This window comes from Pleuronectes platessa, chromosome 14 (genome assembly GCF_947347685.1).
Source record: "Pleuronectes platessa chromosome 14, fPlePla1.1, whole genome shotgun sequence".
Taxonomy (NCBI): Eukaryota; Metazoa; Chordata; class Actinopteri; order Pleuronectiformes; family Pleuronectidae; genus Pleuronectes; species Pleuronectes platessa.
The window spans coordinates 25,097,659-25,118,062 of record NC_070639.1 but is presented as its reverse complement, the minus strand read 5'-3'; the positions used below and the strand labels follow the sequence as shown (position 1 = coordinate 25,118,062).

At 47.6% G+C, this 20,404-nt stretch overlaps 1 protein-coding gene across 1 annotated transcript in view; it reads right to left on the bottom strand.

Annotated features, from left to right (window-relative positions):
- Nucleotides 1-334: 334 nt before the first annotated feature.
- enox1 (ecto-NOX disulfide-thiol exchanger 1) overlaps nt 335-20,404 on the bottom strand; it is a gene marked incomplete at its 5' end in the record, with an annotated part of 20,237 nt that continues 167 nt past the window's right edge. Inside the window, 12 exons of the mRNA XM_053440379.1 lie at nt 335-1,041; nt 1,200-1,285; nt 1,483-1,585; nt 2,041-2,097; nt 6,697-6,804; nt 7,435-7,592; nt 7,699-7,816; nt 9,708-9,814; nt 11,870-12,082; nt 13,615-13,848; nt 14,104-14,310; nt 15,494-15,661. Coding sequence (XP_053296354.1) covers nt 910-1,041; nt 1,200-1,285; nt 1,483-1,585; nt 2,041-2,097; nt 6,697-6,804; nt 7,435-7,592; nt 7,699-7,816; nt 9,708-9,814; nt 11,870-12,082; nt 13,615-13,848; nt 14,104-14,310; nt 15,494-15,661 — 1,691 coding nt within the window. The remainder of the gene's footprint in view (nt 1,042-1,199; nt 1,286-1,482; nt 1,586-2,040; nt 2,098-6,696; nt 6,805-7,434; nt 7,593-7,698; nt 7,817-9,707; nt 9,815-11,869; nt 12,083-13,614; nt 13,849-14,103; nt 14,311-15,493; nt 15,662-20,404) is intronic.

Below are 20,404 nucleotides of genomic sequence, written 5' to 3'. Positions count from 1 at the left end.
TGATCCATTTCCCAGCAGCCTCGATAATCTTTTCTCCTTCTTTCGTATAAAGGTTTAACACAAACTGGAGCTCTGCTCTAGATTTTAGACACACACACACACACACACACACACAAACACACACAAAGTATTGACCTACTATCCACAGATGTGTGAGCTGCTGCATCTAAGGTGGAATAACTGCAACGTTTTATTTTCAACATTTTTATTTAAATAAGAAAAACCTCATTTGATACAAAACAACTTCATTTCATCTTTTCTTTTTTGACTGTGATGTTCAGTAATGTAAAGCTGGCAGCTCCTCCTCCTCCCTCCCCTCCTCCTCCTCCCTCTCCTCCTCCTCAGCTTCATCTCTTCTTCTTCTCTCGTCCTGATCGGACACTTCAGACCGTTTGCTCATCTTTTAACTCTAAAGTTTTTTCTATCCAGAGTAAAGTCTTTAAATGATCTCACTTTAGACAAAGTGAGTCTTCGCACAGTTTCATGATATAAATACATTTTCATGACCCAAGGACATGATCACAGGCTGGAGCGATTTCCCTAACGACAGTTTAAAAATGAAAGCGTGTCCTTGTGGGCGGAGCCCCAGAAATACAAGCTCCTGTTGTGTGGATGAATGAAACTGGTTTGAAACTGGTTTCATGGTGTAAACACACGAGGATTAGCTTTGGTTTAAGTTTCTTCTTTTCTCTGTTTGTGTTGATTCAACATGAAGAAGAGAAAAGGCGGAGCCTGATTCAGGTTAGAGAAGTTCGCAGGTCACATGATGAGTTCAGTCTGATAAAGTTTCAAAGTTTCTCCTGATTCCCATGACGACGCTGTGTGTGTGACACGCACACGGACTAAAGGGTCGCGGCGTCACGCGTGTCTCTTAACGTGTTGTCCTGGCGTGTGCACGTTGCGCCTGCGTCACACTGAACCGAGGCTGTCGAAGCCGCAGAACTTCCATCGTTTCTCAAGCGTGGCTCCGACTCCGCTCAGCTCCTGACGGAACACGGCGGGCAGTCGGACCATGAGGCGCTCCAGCTCGCCGGCCGACACCTGGGAGGACCAGAAACATGAATCACTACACGCTGAACTGTATTTATTATTACAGGTTCACTTCTAAATGTGTCATTTATGCTAATTGAAATGTGACATGATGGCGCCGCCATCAGCAGGATTATAAATGTTAATGTTAAATTGTAACTTTGATTTACTTTGGAGTCGAGTCTCTGGACGTACGACACCAGATACTCCAGGTTCGCCCCAAACGGGTGAACGTGGAGGAACGTGGAGATGATGCCTGCAGAGAAGAAGAAGAAGAAGAAGAAGAAGAAGGGTCATTTTAAATAAAAATAAATAAATAATATAAATATAAATAAACAAATTAATATAAATAAATACATTAATATGATTAAGAATCAATTAAATACAAATAAATAAAGTTATAAAAATAAAAATAAATAAAACAATCAAAATAAACATAAATGAAATAGTCACCCAGAAGCAGAGCCTCTTTCTCTGAAGTGACTCCTCCCCTCATGATGACATCACTCCTCCTGTCTCTGCTGTGGAACAGTGATGGTACACAACCGTTCATCCCCTGAGGACACAAACACACAAACACACAAACACAAAAACTGTAACTACAGGAGGCTGATGACACTTTGATTTACTTTTACCTCAGTATCTTTGCACAGTTGTGAAGGTACTTTTACTTCAGTAAAGTATCTGATTACTTCCTTCACCACTGACGCATAGAAACGAGAGTTCATCCTGTGAAGTCCATGAGACAAACAAGCACTTCAAATAACATGTTATATTTATCATGTGCTTCTGACCCTAGCCATGTTTCACCCTCATCATATATGTACTGTGTGGGTGTGTGTGTGTCAGTAAAGTGCTGACGATAGGGTTAAAATAAGACTTGAACTTTTCCTGCTCTCACATCAAATTCAACTCAAAGAAAAATACAAGTTTGAGATTTAATTCTGTGAATCTCTGTTAAAATGTTTCCTCTGGTGATCGACTGACGGTTCGCGTCGTTTCAGTTCGAACCTTCTCATGAGGCTCCCGATTGGCTCCCTCCAGCGCCTCCACAGGACTGTTCAGTAACTACAGAGATGGAGGAGAGATTCATCAGTCTGTGGATGAGGTCATGATGTGATGATGTGATTGTGTGAACGTCTGAGGGGACGATGATGCAACAGGATGATGCCTGGACAGATTTTTCCTTTGCGCTGCAGCTTCAGCTCTTCTTCTCATAGTCACGCTGCTTTCATTCATCATCACTACACCTTCATCATCACTACACCTTCATCATCACTACACCTGGCATCACATGCTCAAAAAGCAGAAGAAGAAATTCAAGAGCACATGCAGAGAAGCAGCTTGAGCACCAGGAGAAGAGCTGAAGCTGCACCCGGGAAATCTGAAGGTTTATATCAATAAGTTCTTTCTCCAACTGAAAGACCACGCTCTGGAATAAATAGATTCACTTCAAAGACTACATCTCCCATCATCCCACACTGCTTCACCATGACGACCTGCTGGAGACGTTAAACAGCTGGGGAGGAGTCTGTCTTCATGCAGGTAGACACTCGTCTGTTTCTCATCGTTCTTTCCTTCACCTCAAACTCTGCTCAGGTCACATGGTCTCTACCTGCACCACACGTCTCTATCACTACGTGTCTCAGGTCACATGATCTCTACCTGCACCACACGTCTCTATCACTACATGTCTCAGGTCACATGATCTCTACCTGCACCACACGTCTCTATCACTACTTGTCTCAGGTCACATGATCTCTACCTGCACCACACGTCCTCTAATCACTACGTGTCTCAGGTCACATGATCTCTACCTGCACCACACGTCTCTAATCACTACTTGTCTCAGGTCACATGGTCTCTACCTGCACCACACGTCCTCTAATCACTACGTGTCTCAGGTCACATGATCTCTACCTGCACCACACGTCTCTATCACTACATGTCTCAGGTCACATGATCTCTACCTGCACCACACGTCTCTATCACTACTTGTCTCAGGTCACATGATCTCTACCTGCACCACACGTCTCTATCACTACATGTCTCAGGTCACATGATCTCTACCTGCACCACACGTCTCTATCACTACTTGTCTCAGGTCACATGATCTCTACCTGCACCACACGTCCTCTAATCACAACGTGTCTCAGGTCACATGATCTCTACCTGCACCACACGTCCTCTAATCACTACATGTCTCAGGTCACATGATCTCTACCTGCACCACACGTCTCTAATCACTACGTGTCTCAGGTCACATGATCTCTACCTGCACCACACGTCCTCTAATCACTACGTGTCTCAGGTCACATGATCTCTACCTGCACCACACGTCTCTATCACTACGTGTCTCAGGTCACATGATCTCTACCTGCACCACACGTCTCTAATCACTACGTGTCTCAGGTCACATGATCTCTACCTGCACCACACGTCTCTATCACTACGTGTCTCAGGTCACATGATCTCTACCTGCACCACACGTCCTCTAATCACTACGTGTCTCAGGTCACATGATCTCTACCTGCACCACACGTCTCTATCACTACTTGTCTCAGGTCACATGATCTCTACCTGCACCACACGTCTCTAATCACTACGTGTCTCAGGTCACATGATCTCTACCAGCACCACACGTCCTCTAATCACTACGTGTCTCAGGTCACATGATCTCTACCTGCACCACACGTCTCTATCACTACGTGTCTCAGGTCACATGATCTCTACCTGCACCACACGTCTCTAATCACTACGTGTCTCAGGTCACATGATCTCTACCTGCACCACATGTCCTCTAATCACTACGTGTCTCAGGTCACATGATCTCTACCTGCACCACACGTCTCTAATCACTACGTGTCTCAGGTCACATGATCTCTACCTGCACCACACGTCTCTAATCACTACGTGTCTCAGGTCACATGATCTCTACCTGCACCACACGTCCTCTAATCACTACGTGTCTCAGGTCACATGATCTCTACCTGCACCACACGTCTCTATCACTACGTGTCTCAGGTCACATGATCTCTACCTGCACCACACGTCTCTAATCACTACGTGTCTCAGGTCACATGATCTCTACCAGCACCACACGTCCTCTAATCACTACGTGTCTCAGGTCACATGATCTCTACCTGCACCACACGTCTCTATCACTACGTGTCTCAGGTCACATGATCTCTACCTGCACCACACGTCTCTAATCACTACGTGTCTCAGGTCACATGATCTCTACCTGCACCACACGTCCTCTAATCACTACGTGTCTCAGGTCACATGATCTCTACCTGCACCACACGTCTCTAATCACTACGTGTCTCAGGTCACATGATCTCTACCTGCACCACATGTCCTCTAATCACTACGTGTCTCAGGTCACATTATCTCTACCTGCACCACACGTCCTCTAATCACTACATGTCTCAGGTCACATGATCTCTACCTGCACCACACGTCCTCTAATCACTACATGTCTCAGGTCACATGATCTCTACCTGCACCAAACGTCCTCTAATCACTACATGTCTCAGGTCACATGATCTCTACCTGCACCACACGTCCTCTAATCACAACGTGTCTCAGGTCACATGATCTCTACCTGCACCAAACGTCCTCTAATCACTACGTGTCTCAGGTCACATGATCTCTACCTGCACCACACGTCTCTAATCACTACGTGTCTCAGGTCACATGATCTCTACCTGCACCACACGTCTCTAATCACTACTTGTCTCAGGTCACATGATCTCTACCTGCACCACACGTCTCTATCACTACATGTCTCAGGTCACATGATCTCTACCTGCACCACACGTCTCTATCACTACTTGTCTCAGGTCACATGATCTCTACCTGCACCACACGTCTCTATCACTACATGTCTCAGGTCACATGATCTCTACCTGCACCACACGTCTCTATCACTACTTGTCTCAGGTCACATGATCTCTACCTGCACCACACGTCCTCTAATCACTACGTGTCTCAGGTCACATGATCTCTACCTGCACCACACGTCCTCTAATCACTACATGTCTCAGGTCACATGATCTCTACCTGCACCACACGTCTCTAATCACTACGTGTCTCAGGTCACATGATCTCTACCTGCACCACACGTCCTCTAATCACTACGTGTCTCAGGTCACATGATCTCTACCTGCACCACACGTCTCTATCACTACATGTCTCAGGTCACATGATCTCTACCTGCACCACACGTCTCTATCACTACGTGTCTCAGGTCACATGATCTCTACCTGCACCACACGTCTCTAATCACTACGTGTCTCAGGTCACATGATCTCTACCTGCACCACACGTCTCTATCACTACTTGTCTCAGGTCACATGATCTCTACCTGCACCACACGTCTCTATCACTACGTGTCTCAGGTCACATGATCTCTACCTGCACCACACGTCTCTAATCACTACGTGTCTCAGGTCACATGATCTCTACCTGCACCACACGTCCTCTAATCACTACATGTCTCAGGTCACATGATCTCTACCTGCACCACACGTCCTCTAATCACTACATGTCTCAGGTCACATGATCTCTACCTGCACCACACGTCTCTATCACTACGTGTCTCAGGTCACATGATCTCTACCTGCACCACACGTCTCTATCACTACATGTCTCAGGTCACATGATCTCTACCTGCACCACACGTCTCTATCACTACGTGTCTCAGGTCACATGATCTCTACCTGCACCACACGTCTCTAATCACTACGTGTCTCAGGTCACATGATCTCTACCTGCACCACACGTCCTCTAATCACTACATGTCTCAGGTCACATGATCTCTACCTGCACCACACGTCTCTATCACTACTTGTCTCAGGTCACATGATCTCTACCTGCACCACACGTCCTCTAATCACTACGTGTCTCAGGTCACATGATCTCTACCTGCACCACACGTCCTCTAATCACTACATGTCTCAGGTCACATGATCTCTACCTGCACCACGCGTCTCTATCACTACGTGTCTCAGGTCACATGATCTCTACCTGCACCACACGTCCTCTAATCACTACATGTCTCAGGTCACATGATCTCTACCTGCACCACGCGTCTCTATCACTACGTGTCTCAGGTCACATGATCTCTACCTGCACCACACGTCCTCTAATCACTACGTGTCTCAGGTCACATGATCTCTACCTGCACCACACGTCTCTAATCACTACGTGTCTCAGGTCACATGATCTCTACCTGCACCACACGTCCTCTAATCACTACATGTCTCAGGTCACATGACTCACTCTCAAAGCACAAGAAAACACCGTGGTGATGCAGTTGTCATAGCAGCTCTCCTGTCAACCATCCTCTCTGTGTGATTGCGTGTTTATTTTTTGCACAAACCACAAAAGCAACAAAAGTTGCAAACCCACAAAATCTGTGCTAGTGAATAAACAGCTGCAAACGTCCCATGAGGATGTTGTGTCATGTTGTTGCGTGTGCTGTGTTTTGACCCCAACACACTTCACTGACTGCAGCTGATGAAGATATTGTGTCTTATCACCTCCTGTCTGGACGCTGCACTCACACAGCTGCTGGAAACCAACATGTTCTTCCTGAAGAAGCTCCAACCTGGACCTGGCTCTAACCTGTGATCTGGTTGATGACCAGCAGAGGGCACACACCTTGTCTCGGAGCAGGAGCACCTCCCCCTCCAGGTAACGATGCTCGTCTCTCGCCTGCTCCAGTTCGGCTTCTTTACTCGTCAGCTTCTCCTGCAGGCTGAGGAGTTGCTGGAAGACAAACACACAATTATCTTCACAACACAATTTTTTCATCTAGTAAAATGTGTTGAAACCCGTTGAAATGTGACCTTTCCTCAAAATGATTCGCTCAGAATCGGCTTCGTCCTGGTGGAAAAGAAATACGACACATTTATGGGGGGGGGGTGGGGGGGGGTCAGTGTCAGGTGACAGGATGGGGTACGATGCTCATGTATATTTATTATATATTATAATGTAATATTAATACATGAAGTTCAGTCGAATCTGTTCGTGACATCAGCAGGTGACAAATGAGAAGCGACAGCAGAGCGACGTGCTCGAGTCAAGTACACAACACACAGCGACCACAAGGACAAGGCCTGTGTGTGTGTCTGTGTGTGTGTGTGTGTGTGTCTGTGTGTAACGTGCCTCAGTTCTGTCAGTGCTGTCACTTGAGATCAACAGTTACAGGAAGTTGAAGTGAACTCCTGGTAAAAGAGCTGCTTGTTCTGACAAAGCTTTATGAAATCAGTGGAGTGAAGGATCATGGGAGGACGCTGACTCGTCCTTTTGACTGTGAGGAGGAGGAGGAGGAGGAGGAGCAGGAGGAGCAGGAGGAGGAGGAGGAGCAGGAGGAGCAGGAGAAGAAGAAGAACATACCTGCTGCATGTTGAGCATCTTCTGCTGCAGCTGCTGGATCTGAGCATCTGGACTGTGTGTCTGCTCCTTCCTCAGGAGATCCACCTCGTTCCTGTAGGAGTCGAGCTGCCAGCGCAGGGAGTCGTTCTCCTCCCGCAGAGAAGCCTGATCCCACACTCCTGCAGGAGACGACACGGGGAAAGCATCGGATTTGAACGTGGGGTTTGAACGTGGGGTTTGAACATGGGGTTTGAACGTGGGCTTCACGCGGCCTGTGGCTCGTACCGTTCTCCTGAGTGCGGAGCCTCTTACAGGGATTCTCGTCCAGCTCGTCGTCGGACATCTCCATCTCCTCCTCTCGTCTAATTCCCATGATCTCTTCACTGTGAGCGTTTCTCAGCTCCTGAAACATCAGCAGGACAAACACTGAAACAACATGTGACTCATATAAACACTGTGAGGATCCATGTTATTAGTTATGTGACATCTTCTCTCTGAAGATCATCAGGAAGCTGCGCTGAACAGAGTCAAGTTAAATCAGAGTTGGTCCATGTGAAGCTGAACCTGAGTTAGTTTGATTCCAGGTGACAGTTAATCTTTAGCCTCAGACCCAGCGACTATAAATAAACTTCCTCCCACTCTAAGCCAAAATATCTTGAATATGGCGCCGACATCATTTTTATATCATGAGGATTATGATATATACTGCAGGCAGACACCAGGGGGCGATCAAGACACTTAGGAGCCATCATATTGTTCAATCTTTATTTAATCTATCTTTAAGTTCAATACTTTGTTCACACTAATATAAAAATCACGATCTATGATTCTTGTCTTTTTAAATTAATTAAATTATTAAAAGAACATTTATCGTGCTGCCAATTAAATTCATAACTAAGTGAGAGAGCGACAGGTCAAAACAGCTCTGACCATTCAGCTGTGAACATTAATATCTATCCATGATTTCATCAGCTCTGATTGGCCCTGATGCTGAAACAGAGAGAAGCTTAGAGCTGCTGCCCCCTGCTGGGACAGAGGTGTCGTTACATCTGCATCTTCCTCATCTGTCCACACGTTTCTGACCCGACGAGAGAAAGAGCTGCAGCTTCGGACACTTACCACGCTCGCCACAAGGAGGCGCTCACACTGGGGCTTCAGCTCCTACCTCCATCACATGTTCTGTTTAACTGACTGACTGACTGTCCAACATCCAAAATACAAACATCACAAAACACAAATATGGAAAAAGCAGTTATTGATTCAAACATGTTCACAGGTGTTGATCTTCAGCTACTGACGATCAGAGAATATCTCCAAGTATCTCTGATCGCTGCCACCTGGTGGTGATCAGGAGGATTCAGCTTCACTTTGAGGAGGCATCATGTCGTCCATCTTTATTTCCGGTCCGTGTCTCGGACTGAACACGTGAACCAACATGTTTGATCCTGGTCGTCCTGGAGTAACACTTACGTTACCTTGGAAATCGTGTCGGCTGCAGTAGAGCTATAAAACATGTGGATTTTAACCTGTGATCGAACTCGTGAATGTTCATTAAAGTGAAAAGATAAATAATCTGGTGTCTCATTTATAACCGTTGCGTACGCACACAACAGGGCCTGAAACGTGCGTACGCCACTTCTCACGAAAACGTTGAGATTTATAAAAACAAACTTGACGGGAAAATGTTCGTATTTCTACGCAAACTCTGACTCATGAGTACGAACGTTTTGCAGATGGGAAAGTGGCGACGCAGATCTGAGGTGTTGAACTGAAGCAGATTATTGATCCAATTCATCATTTACATTAAAACCAACAGCTTAGTTTTGCTCGCACATCATATCTGATCTATACGAACCTTTTAATTAAAAAAATATATGAAACAACTTAAAGCAAATTACATTTAGATTCCATTTAACAGCTGAGTTACGGAGCTGAGTCATTAATAGTTTTTAATAATATCTTCTAACACTGTGCGTAAATAAATAAATACTGCCGTGACAGTGGTGCGTGGTTCTGTGATGTGTGCACGTGAATGAAAGGACGAGGAGGAAGAGAGGGTTCAGTGATTTCTGATATCACACATTGTGTTATCCACAGAGTGTCAGTGTGTCAGTGTGTTGTCACACTGGGGGGGGTGGGGGGGGGGGGAGTGGCAACAGAGGCCACTGTCAGAAGAAGAAGAAAAAACAGAAGAAGAAGAACAGGACAGATGCCACAGGCCTGTCTGTCTTCTGAGGACAGCAGAGAAGAAGGCGGAGGGGGGGGGGGGGGCAGAACAGATAAAAGGTACCGACCTCACACTGCTTTCTCCAAATGTCCATGTTCCTGCGCTGAGCTTTAGAGAAATGGTCCCACGCCTTTTGCCTCGTGGTGGCGGTGAAAACAGCTGAGATCTTCTCGACTTTGGGGTGAACAGGGAGGAGGGAGGAGGGAGGAGGGAGGAGGAAGGAGGGAGGAGGGAGGAGGGAGGAGAGGAGGAGGGAGGAGGGAGGGAGGGAGGAGGGAGGAGGAAGGAGGGGGAGGGAGGAGGAAGGAGGGAGGAGGGAGGAGGGAGGAGGAAGGAGGAAGGAGGGAGGGAGGGAGGAGGGAGGAGAGGAGGAGGGAGGCGGGAGGAGGAAGGAGGGAGGAGGGAGGAGGGAGGGAGGGAGGAGGGAGGAGGAAGGAGGGGGGAGGGAGGAGGAAGGAGGGAGGAGGGAGGAGGAAGGAGGAAGGAGGGAGGAGGGAGGGAGGGAGGATGAACGGATGAATGGATGGAGAGAGGAGGAGAGGAGGGAGGGAGGAGAGGAGGGAGGAGGAGAGGAGGAGAGGAGGGAGGAGAGGAGGAGAGGATGAGGGAGGAGGGAGGAGGGAAGACGGAGGAGGGAGGAGGGAGGAGAGGAGGAGGGAGGAGGGAGGAGGGAGGAAAGGAGGAGGGATGAGGGAGGAGAGGAGGAGAGGATGAGTGAGGAGGGAGGAGGGAAGACGGAGGAGGGAGGAGGGAGGAGAGGAGGAGGGAGGAAAGGAGGAGGGAGGAGGGAGGAGGGAGGCAGGAGGCAGGAGGGAGGAGGGAGGAGAGGAGGAGAGGATGAGGGAGGAGGGAGGAGGGAAGACGGAGGAGGGAGGAGGGAGGAGAGGAGGAGGGAGGAAAGGAGGAGGGAGGAGGGAGGAGGGAGGCAGGAGGCAGGAGGCAGGAGGGAGGAGGGAGGAGGGAGGAAAGGAGGAGGGAGGCAGGAGGGAGGAGGGAGGAGGGAGGAAAGGAGGAGGGAGGAGGGAGGAGGGAGGCAGGAGGGAGGAGGGAGGAGGTCAAGACAAAACAAGCCGTTTATGCAGCGTTCAGCTTGGACTGACTCCGCCCACAAACACCACGAGCAGCTCGTTAAAGGAGCAGTTCACTCAAACTTCACCGCAGTGACATCATCAGCTCAGGACGCTGGGCCTCAATTCAGGGGACGCTTCTTTCAGAGGACACGAAGGACACAGGTCTGGGACATTAGAGAGCTCCGCCCCTCCACTAACTTATTTTCATCTGTAGGGGGCGTGTCCAACTAGATGCAGGCGTGTGATTGGAGAACTGAACACAAACCAGATTTAAAGCTGCAGTAACAGAATCCGACCGTTCAGTGAAATGCTCCTTTAAAAAGACCACGACAAACTTTCCCTCAAATTCACAAATGTTCATAACAAATAAATAACGTAGAGAAAAACATTGTTTGTTCTAAGTTAAAGAATAAAACTAAATAATATTGTTTTCCTGTCAGAGAGACGAGGACTCGAACATCATGAGAATATAATATATAGGTTTCAGTTTAACCCCGCCTCCTGCAGAACCCCAGAGAGCAGGTTTACAGGAAACAGGCCAGGATAGGTCGATCCTTGAGTGAGCGAGTCATGTGACGAGCAGGTCTGCACAAACCTGACCAAACAGAAGCAGCTGAGAGGACGCCTGTTTTCTGAAGGACGTTCAGTGACTGACAGCTTCATACTCACCCCCCCCCCCCCAAAGCCTCCATCACATGACCTGTGGGAACTGATCATTTCATCTGAATTAACTCCTGGTGTTTACATCAGGAGTTAATCAGGAGCAATCCAGAGCAAGAAGTTTTCCTGCTCTGGATTTCGACCTTGATTGATATCAGTCAGTTTTTATTTTAGGGCTCGGTTGAGAGTTGACGTTGCCCCAGAGTCGATGTTTGTTAGCTAGCTTAGCTTAGCACAAAGACTGGAAGCAGTTTAGTCACGTTCTCCTCCACATACTGTAAATAGGATCAATCAGTCCGAAGCTGAATGAATCATCCAATCAGACGTCAGCGCACTTTAGTTTCAGAACGATTTCATTTTAATATTTGCGTCCTTCCTGTTTGTGGAACTCGTGAACAGGAAGTGACGAGTCTTACCTGAACAACTGCACAGTCACGGTTACTATGGTGGAAGCGGCTTCACTTCGACTGACGTGATCAAACACAAGAAGGATCCTTACACTGAGTCAGGATGGAGAGCAGCGCCTTCTTGAAGACCTCTTTGGCGACTTCCATCTCCTCCTCGTGCTGAGCCTTCTCGCTCATCAGCCGCCGCACGTGGCCGTTGGCCGACTGGACCATGGAGTAGAAGTGATTGGACGTTCGGCGGTTGACCTCGCCGCGGTCGATCCACGTGAACAGCACCGTCGTGGCCTCGCCGAAGTTATGGTCGTCTGAGGGGAGGAGGAAGAGGAGGAGGGAGAGTAAGAAGAAGATGAGGAGGAGGAAGAAGACGAGCGAGAAGAGAAGGAGGAGGCGGAAGTGGAAGAAGAAGAGGAGGAGGAAGAGGAAGAAGAGGAAGACGTGAAGGAGGAAGAGGAAGAGGAGGAGGAGGAGGTGATGAAGATTTCCTGAAGGTCACGTGTTCATTCATTCATTAAACAACAACAGAGCAAAGTGTGAAACTTTAAACTGATTTTAAGTTCTATATGATTTTAACGTTGTTTGCGATCTTTTCTCCGAACGACTCCTTCACGTGATTACGAAGATCCCGTCTGCGAGCTGGTTTACAGACGCCAACATTTACACACCTGATGTTGTGGTCAACCACCAGGAGTGTGCCCGTTGCATTCTGGGTATTTAACTTCACTTAACTTAACTATCTTCTGTTTCCCGCAGGTGAATGTGGTCACGTTGTCTTTTGTCTTCCAGCTGAAGAGTCGAGTTTTATGTCTCTGCAGCAGTGAAATGTCTGAACCTCTGAAGCCCCCCCCCCCCCCGCCCCCTCCTCGGCCCCGGCACCTCTGACGCTCTAAAACCAACAGAGCGGCGCCGGCGCAGCATGAGCGTCCTCCTGTGAGTCGCTCGCTGCTCTCGACTCTCTGAGTGTCACTAAACACAAAAGGCATTTTTGATTTTCAACTTTTCATCCAAAAACAAGAGCTGCGCTCGGCATCAGTCACGAGTCTCTGTGGGCCGCACGCTTTCCCCTCCATTTAAATAATAATCGAACGTTGCCACTGACGGTGAATTAGAGAGCGTTTAATGAGCTCGGCTGCAACACAACCTGTAAGAAGACACGTTGCTCTGATAAGCCCGTTCACACACAGCAGCAGATTACAGTCACATTAGAGCGAACACAATGAGGCTCCGCGGAGCGAGGGGGGGGGGAATGGAGGTTTATTTCCTCCGCTGTTCGAGGGGAAGAATGAATTTATAAAGGTTATTCAAAGAAAACACGCTCAGCTGGTAGACTCGGGTTTTTAAACAGATTTTTCTACACCATAGAAACGGGTTCAAATATGACAACTTAACCTTTAAATAACAATAATAATACGAGAGCTGATGTATTTTGTTGTTTCAGGAATGTGCAAAGATCAAGTTCATATTTAAAATCGTGGAATTTTCATTTCTTATGTTAATTAAACGTTACCTTATTTTGGAAGATCATGTTGCAAAAATAAATTTGCAACTGGAAAAAACAACTGGATGAAATCAACTTTTATTTGTATTTCTTTTGTTTGTTTGTGGATGAGCCTGTTGAGATAATATATGTGTGTGTCTGATCACATAAAGTTTAGTGTGATTTTGTTGTAGTGTTGGTTTTTGTTTGTGTTTGTTCTTTGCCGAGTTGTGTTAAATCTCTGTTATTGTTAAATGAACACATTATATCCACACGTTGCTGATTTCACTGTGAAAGCGATGACGATGATTTTGTAGAAACACGCTGACGTGACATAAAACACTTCTCTCTCTCCTGTCTCACCTTTCAGTCTCTCTGCCAACATGGCCGCCTCGTGCTCAGAGTAGTGCACGACGGGGGGAGGGGACGGCGGGCGCAGGCGGTCCTCGTGGACCTGCCAGCGGTGTCTGTCCTCTCGGGCCAGCAGCCGCTGGTTACACTCCCATTCATACAGATCGTCTCTGGCCTGAGCGAAGTCCACATGGATCCTCCCGGAGTCCTTTTTGTCGGTGCTGGATCCGATACGCATCCGATACCCTGGAGGACAGAGAGGGGACGTCTTGGGGACATTGTCCTGATCGGTTTCATGTTCACGAAGATTCCAGGGACGGTTACAGGAGACATCACTTCACCACTAGATGTCCCTAAATATCCTGCATGAAATCTCTGAAGGAGTGTGTGTGTGTGTGTGTGTGTGTGTGTGTGTGTGTGTGTGTGTGTGTGTGTGTGTGTGTGTTTGTGTGTGTGTGTTTGTGTGTGTGTGTTTGTGCGTGTGTGTCTGTGTGTGATCACCTGAAAGGTAAATAGCCTTGTCCACCATGAACTCCTCGTTGAAGCGGATGTGGCAGAAGTTCTTCTTGCTCTTGCGGAGCGCGGTGATCTCTCCACACGGCTCGAACACCTCCCTGATCATCTCCTCCGAGGAGTTCTCCGGCAAACCTCCGACAAACACCGTCCTGCAGCCGGGGGGGCGCTCCCGCATCGATGGAGGGGGCAAGTCTGCAACATCATCATCATCATCATCATCATCCAAATCATCATCATCATCATCATCATCATCATCATCTTCCACATCATCATCATCCTCAGCATCTTCATCAGCATCATCATCATCATCATCATCATCATCATCTTCATCCTCATCCTCATCCTCATCATCACCATCATCATCATCCACATCATCATCCTCATCCTCATCATCATCATCATCATCATCTTCATCATCCACATCATCATCATCATCATCATCATCCTCATACTCATCATCATCATCCTCATACTCATCATCATCCTCATACTCATCATCATCATCATCATCATCATCATACTCATCATCATCATCATCCTCATCATCATCATCATCCTCACACTCATCATCATCATCCTCATCATCATCTTCATCCACATCATCCTCATCATCATCCTCCTCTTCATCATCATCATCTTCATCATAATCATCATCCTCATCATCATCATCATCCTCATACTCATCATCATCATCATCATCATCCTCATCATCATCATCATCATCCTCATCATCATCATCATCATCCTCATACTCATCATCATCATCATCATCCTCATCATCATCATCATCATCATCCTCACACTCATCATCATCATAATCATCATCCTCATCATCATCATCATCCTCATACTCATCATCATCATCATCCTCACACTCATCATCATCATCATCTTCATCATCATCCTCATCATCATCATTCTCATACTCATCATCATCATCATCATCATCCTCATACTCATCATCATCATCATCATCATCATCATCCTCATACTCATCATCATCATCCTCATCATCATCATCCTCATCCTCATCATCATCATCATCATCATCATCATCCTCATCATCATCATCCTCACACTCATCCTCATCATCATCCTCATACTCATCATCATCATCCTCATCATCATCATCCTCATCATCATCCTCATCCTCACACTCATCTTCCTCATCCTCATCATCATCATCCTCACACTCATCATCATCATCATCATCATCATCACCATCATCATACTCATCATCATCATCCTCATCACCATCATCATCATCATCATCCTCATACTCATCATCATCATCCTCATCATCATCATCATCCTCATCCTCATCATCCTCATCATCATCATCATCATCATCATCATCATGTGTGTGGTGTCTTACTGGCGTTCTGAGGGAACAGCGTGCAGCTCTTGCAGTGAATAATCTCTTTGATAACCGGCGTGTCCGGGGGTACGGGGGGGGGCGGGACCAGGCTGATGCCCGCCATCAGGGGGTTGATGGGAGCGATGAGGCCGAGGCCGGGATCGAACCTCTGGAGACACAGAGAGTCTGAGGAGAGAACGACACGACGGTCAACAAGGACCACAATGTCCCATCTGCTTACATGGAGGAGGTGGGGTTTATGACTTATACTACAGCCAGCCACCAGGGGGCGAGACTGGGAGCTGTGACGTCATCTTTATTTACAGTCTATGATCCCGACAATATGTCACACTGACTTTGTCGCCACACAGCTCCCTCTAGAGGAAGTAAAGGGATTCTGTTCCCACTCATTCATAATGTCTTAACAAATAAAAGTCCCTAAATGACCTCTTCCTGTTCCTGTTCAGATTACAACACTCAGACAGGAAGAGGCTGCAAAGGTGTTTTGTAATATTCGAAAATAGAAATAAATCAGAGGAGAGAGAGGAGAAGGAGGAAAAAACCGCTCAGGGAAATAAAGCATCACTATCTGGAAACAGAGCGATAACAGAAGACAAAGTGAGGACGAGATCTGAGAGGAAATAACCCTCTGTTGTCCTAATGGAGAGGGGGGGGGGGGGGGAGGAAACGACTCAGGACAAAGAGGAAGTGAGGGAGAGAGAGAGAGAGGAGGAAAACGTCTCAGGACAAAGAGGAAGTGAGGGAGAGAGGGAGAGAGAGAGAGAGAGAGGAGGAAAACGTCTCAGGACAAAGAGGAAGTGAGGGAGAGAGGGAGAGAGAGAGAGAGAGAGAGAGAGAGAGAGGAGGAAAACGACTCAGGACAAAGAGGAAGTGAGAGAGAGAGAGAGAGAGGAGGAAAACGTCTCAGGACAAAGAGGAAGTGAGGGAGAGAGGGAGAGAGAGAGAGAGGAGGAAAACATCTCAGGACAAAGAGGAAGTGAGGGAAAGAGGGAGAGAAAGAGAGAGGAGGAAAACGTCTCAGGACAAATAGGAAGTGAGGGAAAGAGGGAGAGAGAGAGAGAGAGAGAGAGGAGGAAAACGTCTCAGGACAAAGAGGAAGTGAGGGAGAGAGGGAGAGAGAGAGAGAGGGAGAGGAGGAAAACGTCTCAGGACAAAGAGGAAGTGAGGGAGAGAGAGAGAGGAGGAAAACGTCTCAGGACAAAGAGGAAGTGAGGGAAAGAGGGAGAGAGAGAGAGAGAGAGGAGGAAAACGTCTCAGGACAAAGAGGAAGTGAGGGAGAGAGGGAGAGAGAGAGAGAGAGAGAGGGAGAGGAGGAAAACGTCTCAGGACAAAGAGGAAGTGAGGGAGAGAGGGAGAGAGAGAGAGAGAGAGAGAGAGAGAGAGAGAGAGAGAGAGAGGAGGAAAACGTCTCAGGACAAAGAGGAAGTGAGGGAAAGAGGGAGAGAGAGAGAGAGAGAGAGGAGGAAAACGTCTCAGGACAAAGAGGAAGTGAGGGAGAGAGGGAGAGAGAGAGAGAGAGAGAGGGAGAGGAGGAAAACGTCTCAGGACAAAGAGGAAGTGAGGGAGAGAGGGAGAGAGAGAGAGAGAGAGAGAGAGAGAGAGAGAGAGAGAGAGAGAGAGAGGAGGAAAACGTCTCAGGACAAAGAGGAAGTGAGAGAGAGAGAGAGAGGAGGAAAACGTCTCAGGACAAAGAGGAAGTGAGGGAGAGAGGGAGAGAGAGAGAGAGGAGGAAAACGTCTCAGGACAAAGAGGAAGTGAGGGAAAGAGGGAGAGAGAGAGAGAGAGGAGGAAAACGTCTCAGGACAAAGAGGAAGTGAGAGAGAGAGAGAGAGAGGAGGAAAACGTCTCAGGACAAAGAGGAAGTGAGGGAAAGAGGGAGAGAGAGAGAGGAGGAAAACGTCTCAGGACAAAGAGGAAGTGAGGGAGAGAGGGAGAGAGAGAGAGAGAGAGAGAGGAGGAAAACGTCTCAGGACAGAGAGGAAGTGAGGGAGAGAGAGAGAGAGGAGGAAAACGTCTCAGGACAAAGAGGAAGTGAGGGAGAGAGGGAGAGAGAGAGAGAGGAGGAAAACGTCTCAGGACAAAGAGGAAGTGAGGGAGAGAGAGAGAGAGAGGAGGAAAACATCTCAGGACAAAGAGGAAGTGAGGAGAGAGAGAGAGAGAGAGAGAGAGAGAGAGAGAGAGAGAGAGAGGGAGAGGAGGAAAACGTCTCAGGACAAAGAGGAAGTGAGGGAGAGAGGGAGAGAGGAGGAAAACGTCTCAGGACAAAGAGGAAGTGAGGGAGAGAGAGAGAGAGAGGAGGAAAACGTCTCAGGACAAAGAGGAAGTGAGGGAAAGAGGGAGAGAGAGGAGGAAAACGTCTCAGGACAAAGAGGAAGTGAGGGAGAGAGGGAGAGAGAGAGAGAGAGAGAGAGAGGGAGTGGAGGAAAACGTCTCAGGACAAAGAGGAAGTGAGGGAGAGAGAGAGAGGAGGAAAACGTCTCAGGAAAAAGAGGAAGTGAGGGAAAGAGGGAGAGAGGAGGAAAACGTCTCAAGACAAAGAGGAAGTGAGGGAAAGAGGGAGAGAGAGAGAGAGAGAGAGGAGGAAAACGTCTCAGGACAAAGAGGAAGTGAGGGACAGAGAGAGAGAGAGAGAGAGAGAGAGAGAGAGAGAGAGAGGAGGAAAACGTCACAGGACAAAGAGGAAGTGAGGGAGAGAACATAAAAACACAATAAATACACACATAAGAAAAGCAATAAAAAGAAACAGTATATATTTACTCACTATTTACTTCTTATTTACTCCCTTTTTCTAATATTTATACAAAGTAACATTTATTTAGACAGAAACGTATCTAAATAAAAATATATAAAAGATAAAACATATATAAAGTGAAGTAAAAAGTGAAATGCAAAACAGTGAAAAGTGTCAGATTGCAATATGCAATGTACTGTAGTATAATATAATATAATAAATGTGTTAATTTAACACATCCTTGAGGTGGGGGGGCGGAATGAAAGTCTGAGTCAGGTGGGGGGGTCCCGGGCCTTGTTGATGAGGCCGACTGCAGCCGGGAAGAAGCTGGTCGTGTGGAGGTTCTGGTCCTGATGGACCGCAGCCTCCTGCCCGAGGGAAGAACCTCAAATAGTTTGTGACCCGGGTGGGAGGGGTCAGCCACCCTCTGACCTGCACGCCTCAGGGTCCTAGAGGCAACAGGTCCTGTAGAGATGGCAGATTGCAGCCGATCACCTTCTCAGCAGAACGGATGATCCGCTGCAGCTCCTTCTGTCGTTAGGGGGCAGCAGCAAACCAGATGGTGATGGAGGAGGTGAGCTCCTCCTTCAGACACCTCCTGTTAAGTGTGAGCTCCTCCTTCAGACACCTCCTGTTCAGTGTGAGCTCCTTCTTCAGACGCCTCCTGTTGAGTTTGAGCTCCTCCTTCAAACGCCTCCTGTTAAGTGTGAGCTCCTCCTTCAGACACCTCCTGTTCAGTTTGAGCTCCTCCTTCAGACGCCTCCTGTTCAGTTTGAGCTCCTCCTTCAAACGCCTCCTGTTAAGTGTGAGCTCCTCCTTCAGACGCCTCCTGTTCAGTGTGAGCTCCTCCTTCAGACGCCTCCTGTTCAGTGTGAGCTCCTCCTTCAGACGCCTCCTGTTCAGTGTGAGCTCCTCCTTCAGACGCCTCCTGTTCAGTGTGAGCTCCTCCTTCAGACGCCTCCTGTTCAGTGTGAGCTCCTCCTTCAGACGCCTCCTGTTCAGTGTGAGCTCCTCCTTCAGACGCCTCCTGTGGCTCCTTGTTGAAGACAAATGGGTTTGGAGCAGATTTCCTTCGCTCAGCAGATTCTCGGCCGCTGCAGGCTGAAGATATAAAACATTTCCTGCTCCAGTTTTTCTTGGCAAAAAGAAAGAATCCCCACTCACTTAAAAAAATACACTTGGAGAAATAATCTTCCATAAATCAGAGCATCTGCAGCCGCGTCCACACATTCTTCAGGTCTTAGGAAAACTCATTAAAGCGCCGTCTGTGATAACCCGACAGGTAAATTACCGTCTTTGTGTTGCACATTCGTCATAATCACATCCGAGCCAGAAGCCGGGTTCACGTCTCTGAACGACCCGGAGTCCCCAGCGACACAGGAAGGAACGATGAGAGCGATAAAGAGAGGAGAGGGATGAAGAGCAGAATCTGACAGCAGCAGAGAGACTCGGATTCCTGTTGTTCTCCAGAATCATCTCACAGAGAATCAGTGATCACTTCAGGATCAAAGGATCAAAGGATCTTCACTGATCAATCTGATGCTTTTATATTGTAATGATCTTATTTTATTATGATGTCATCTCCATGTCATTTATATGAAGACGAATGATTGGTTGATTTAAACAAGCTGTAGATCATGACTCTAATCTTATTGGTTGTAAAAGTTAATACATCACTGCACAGATATGTATGACATCATGATGACATCATTCCTAAGATCCTGAATTGAAGCTCTAACATTAAACTGAGCAGCAGCTGCTTTGTAAGATTTCAAGATACATTTATTGTCCCACACACACACGACATGCAAGGGGGGAAATTTGTTTTCTGCTATGACCCATCTGGTGAACACAGGAGGACACACAGAGCAGTGGGCAGCCATGCAAGGCGCCCCGGGGATTAGATGTTAGGGGAGTAAGGTGCCTTGCTCAGGGGCACTTAGACAGTGGGGTGGGGTAGGCACTTTGACAGTGTGGAACAGATCCAGGTGTTGTCCGGGTGCTGTCCGTCCAGGTATGTTGTTTTTGTTGTCACACCGTGGATTCGAACCAGAGACCACTGTCGGATTTTCTGCCACTAGTCCACCGCCTAGTGTGTGTGTGTGAGTGTGTGTGTGTGTGTGTGTGTGTGTGTGTGTGTGTGTGTGTGTGTGTGTGTGTGTATCAGTCAAAGTGAG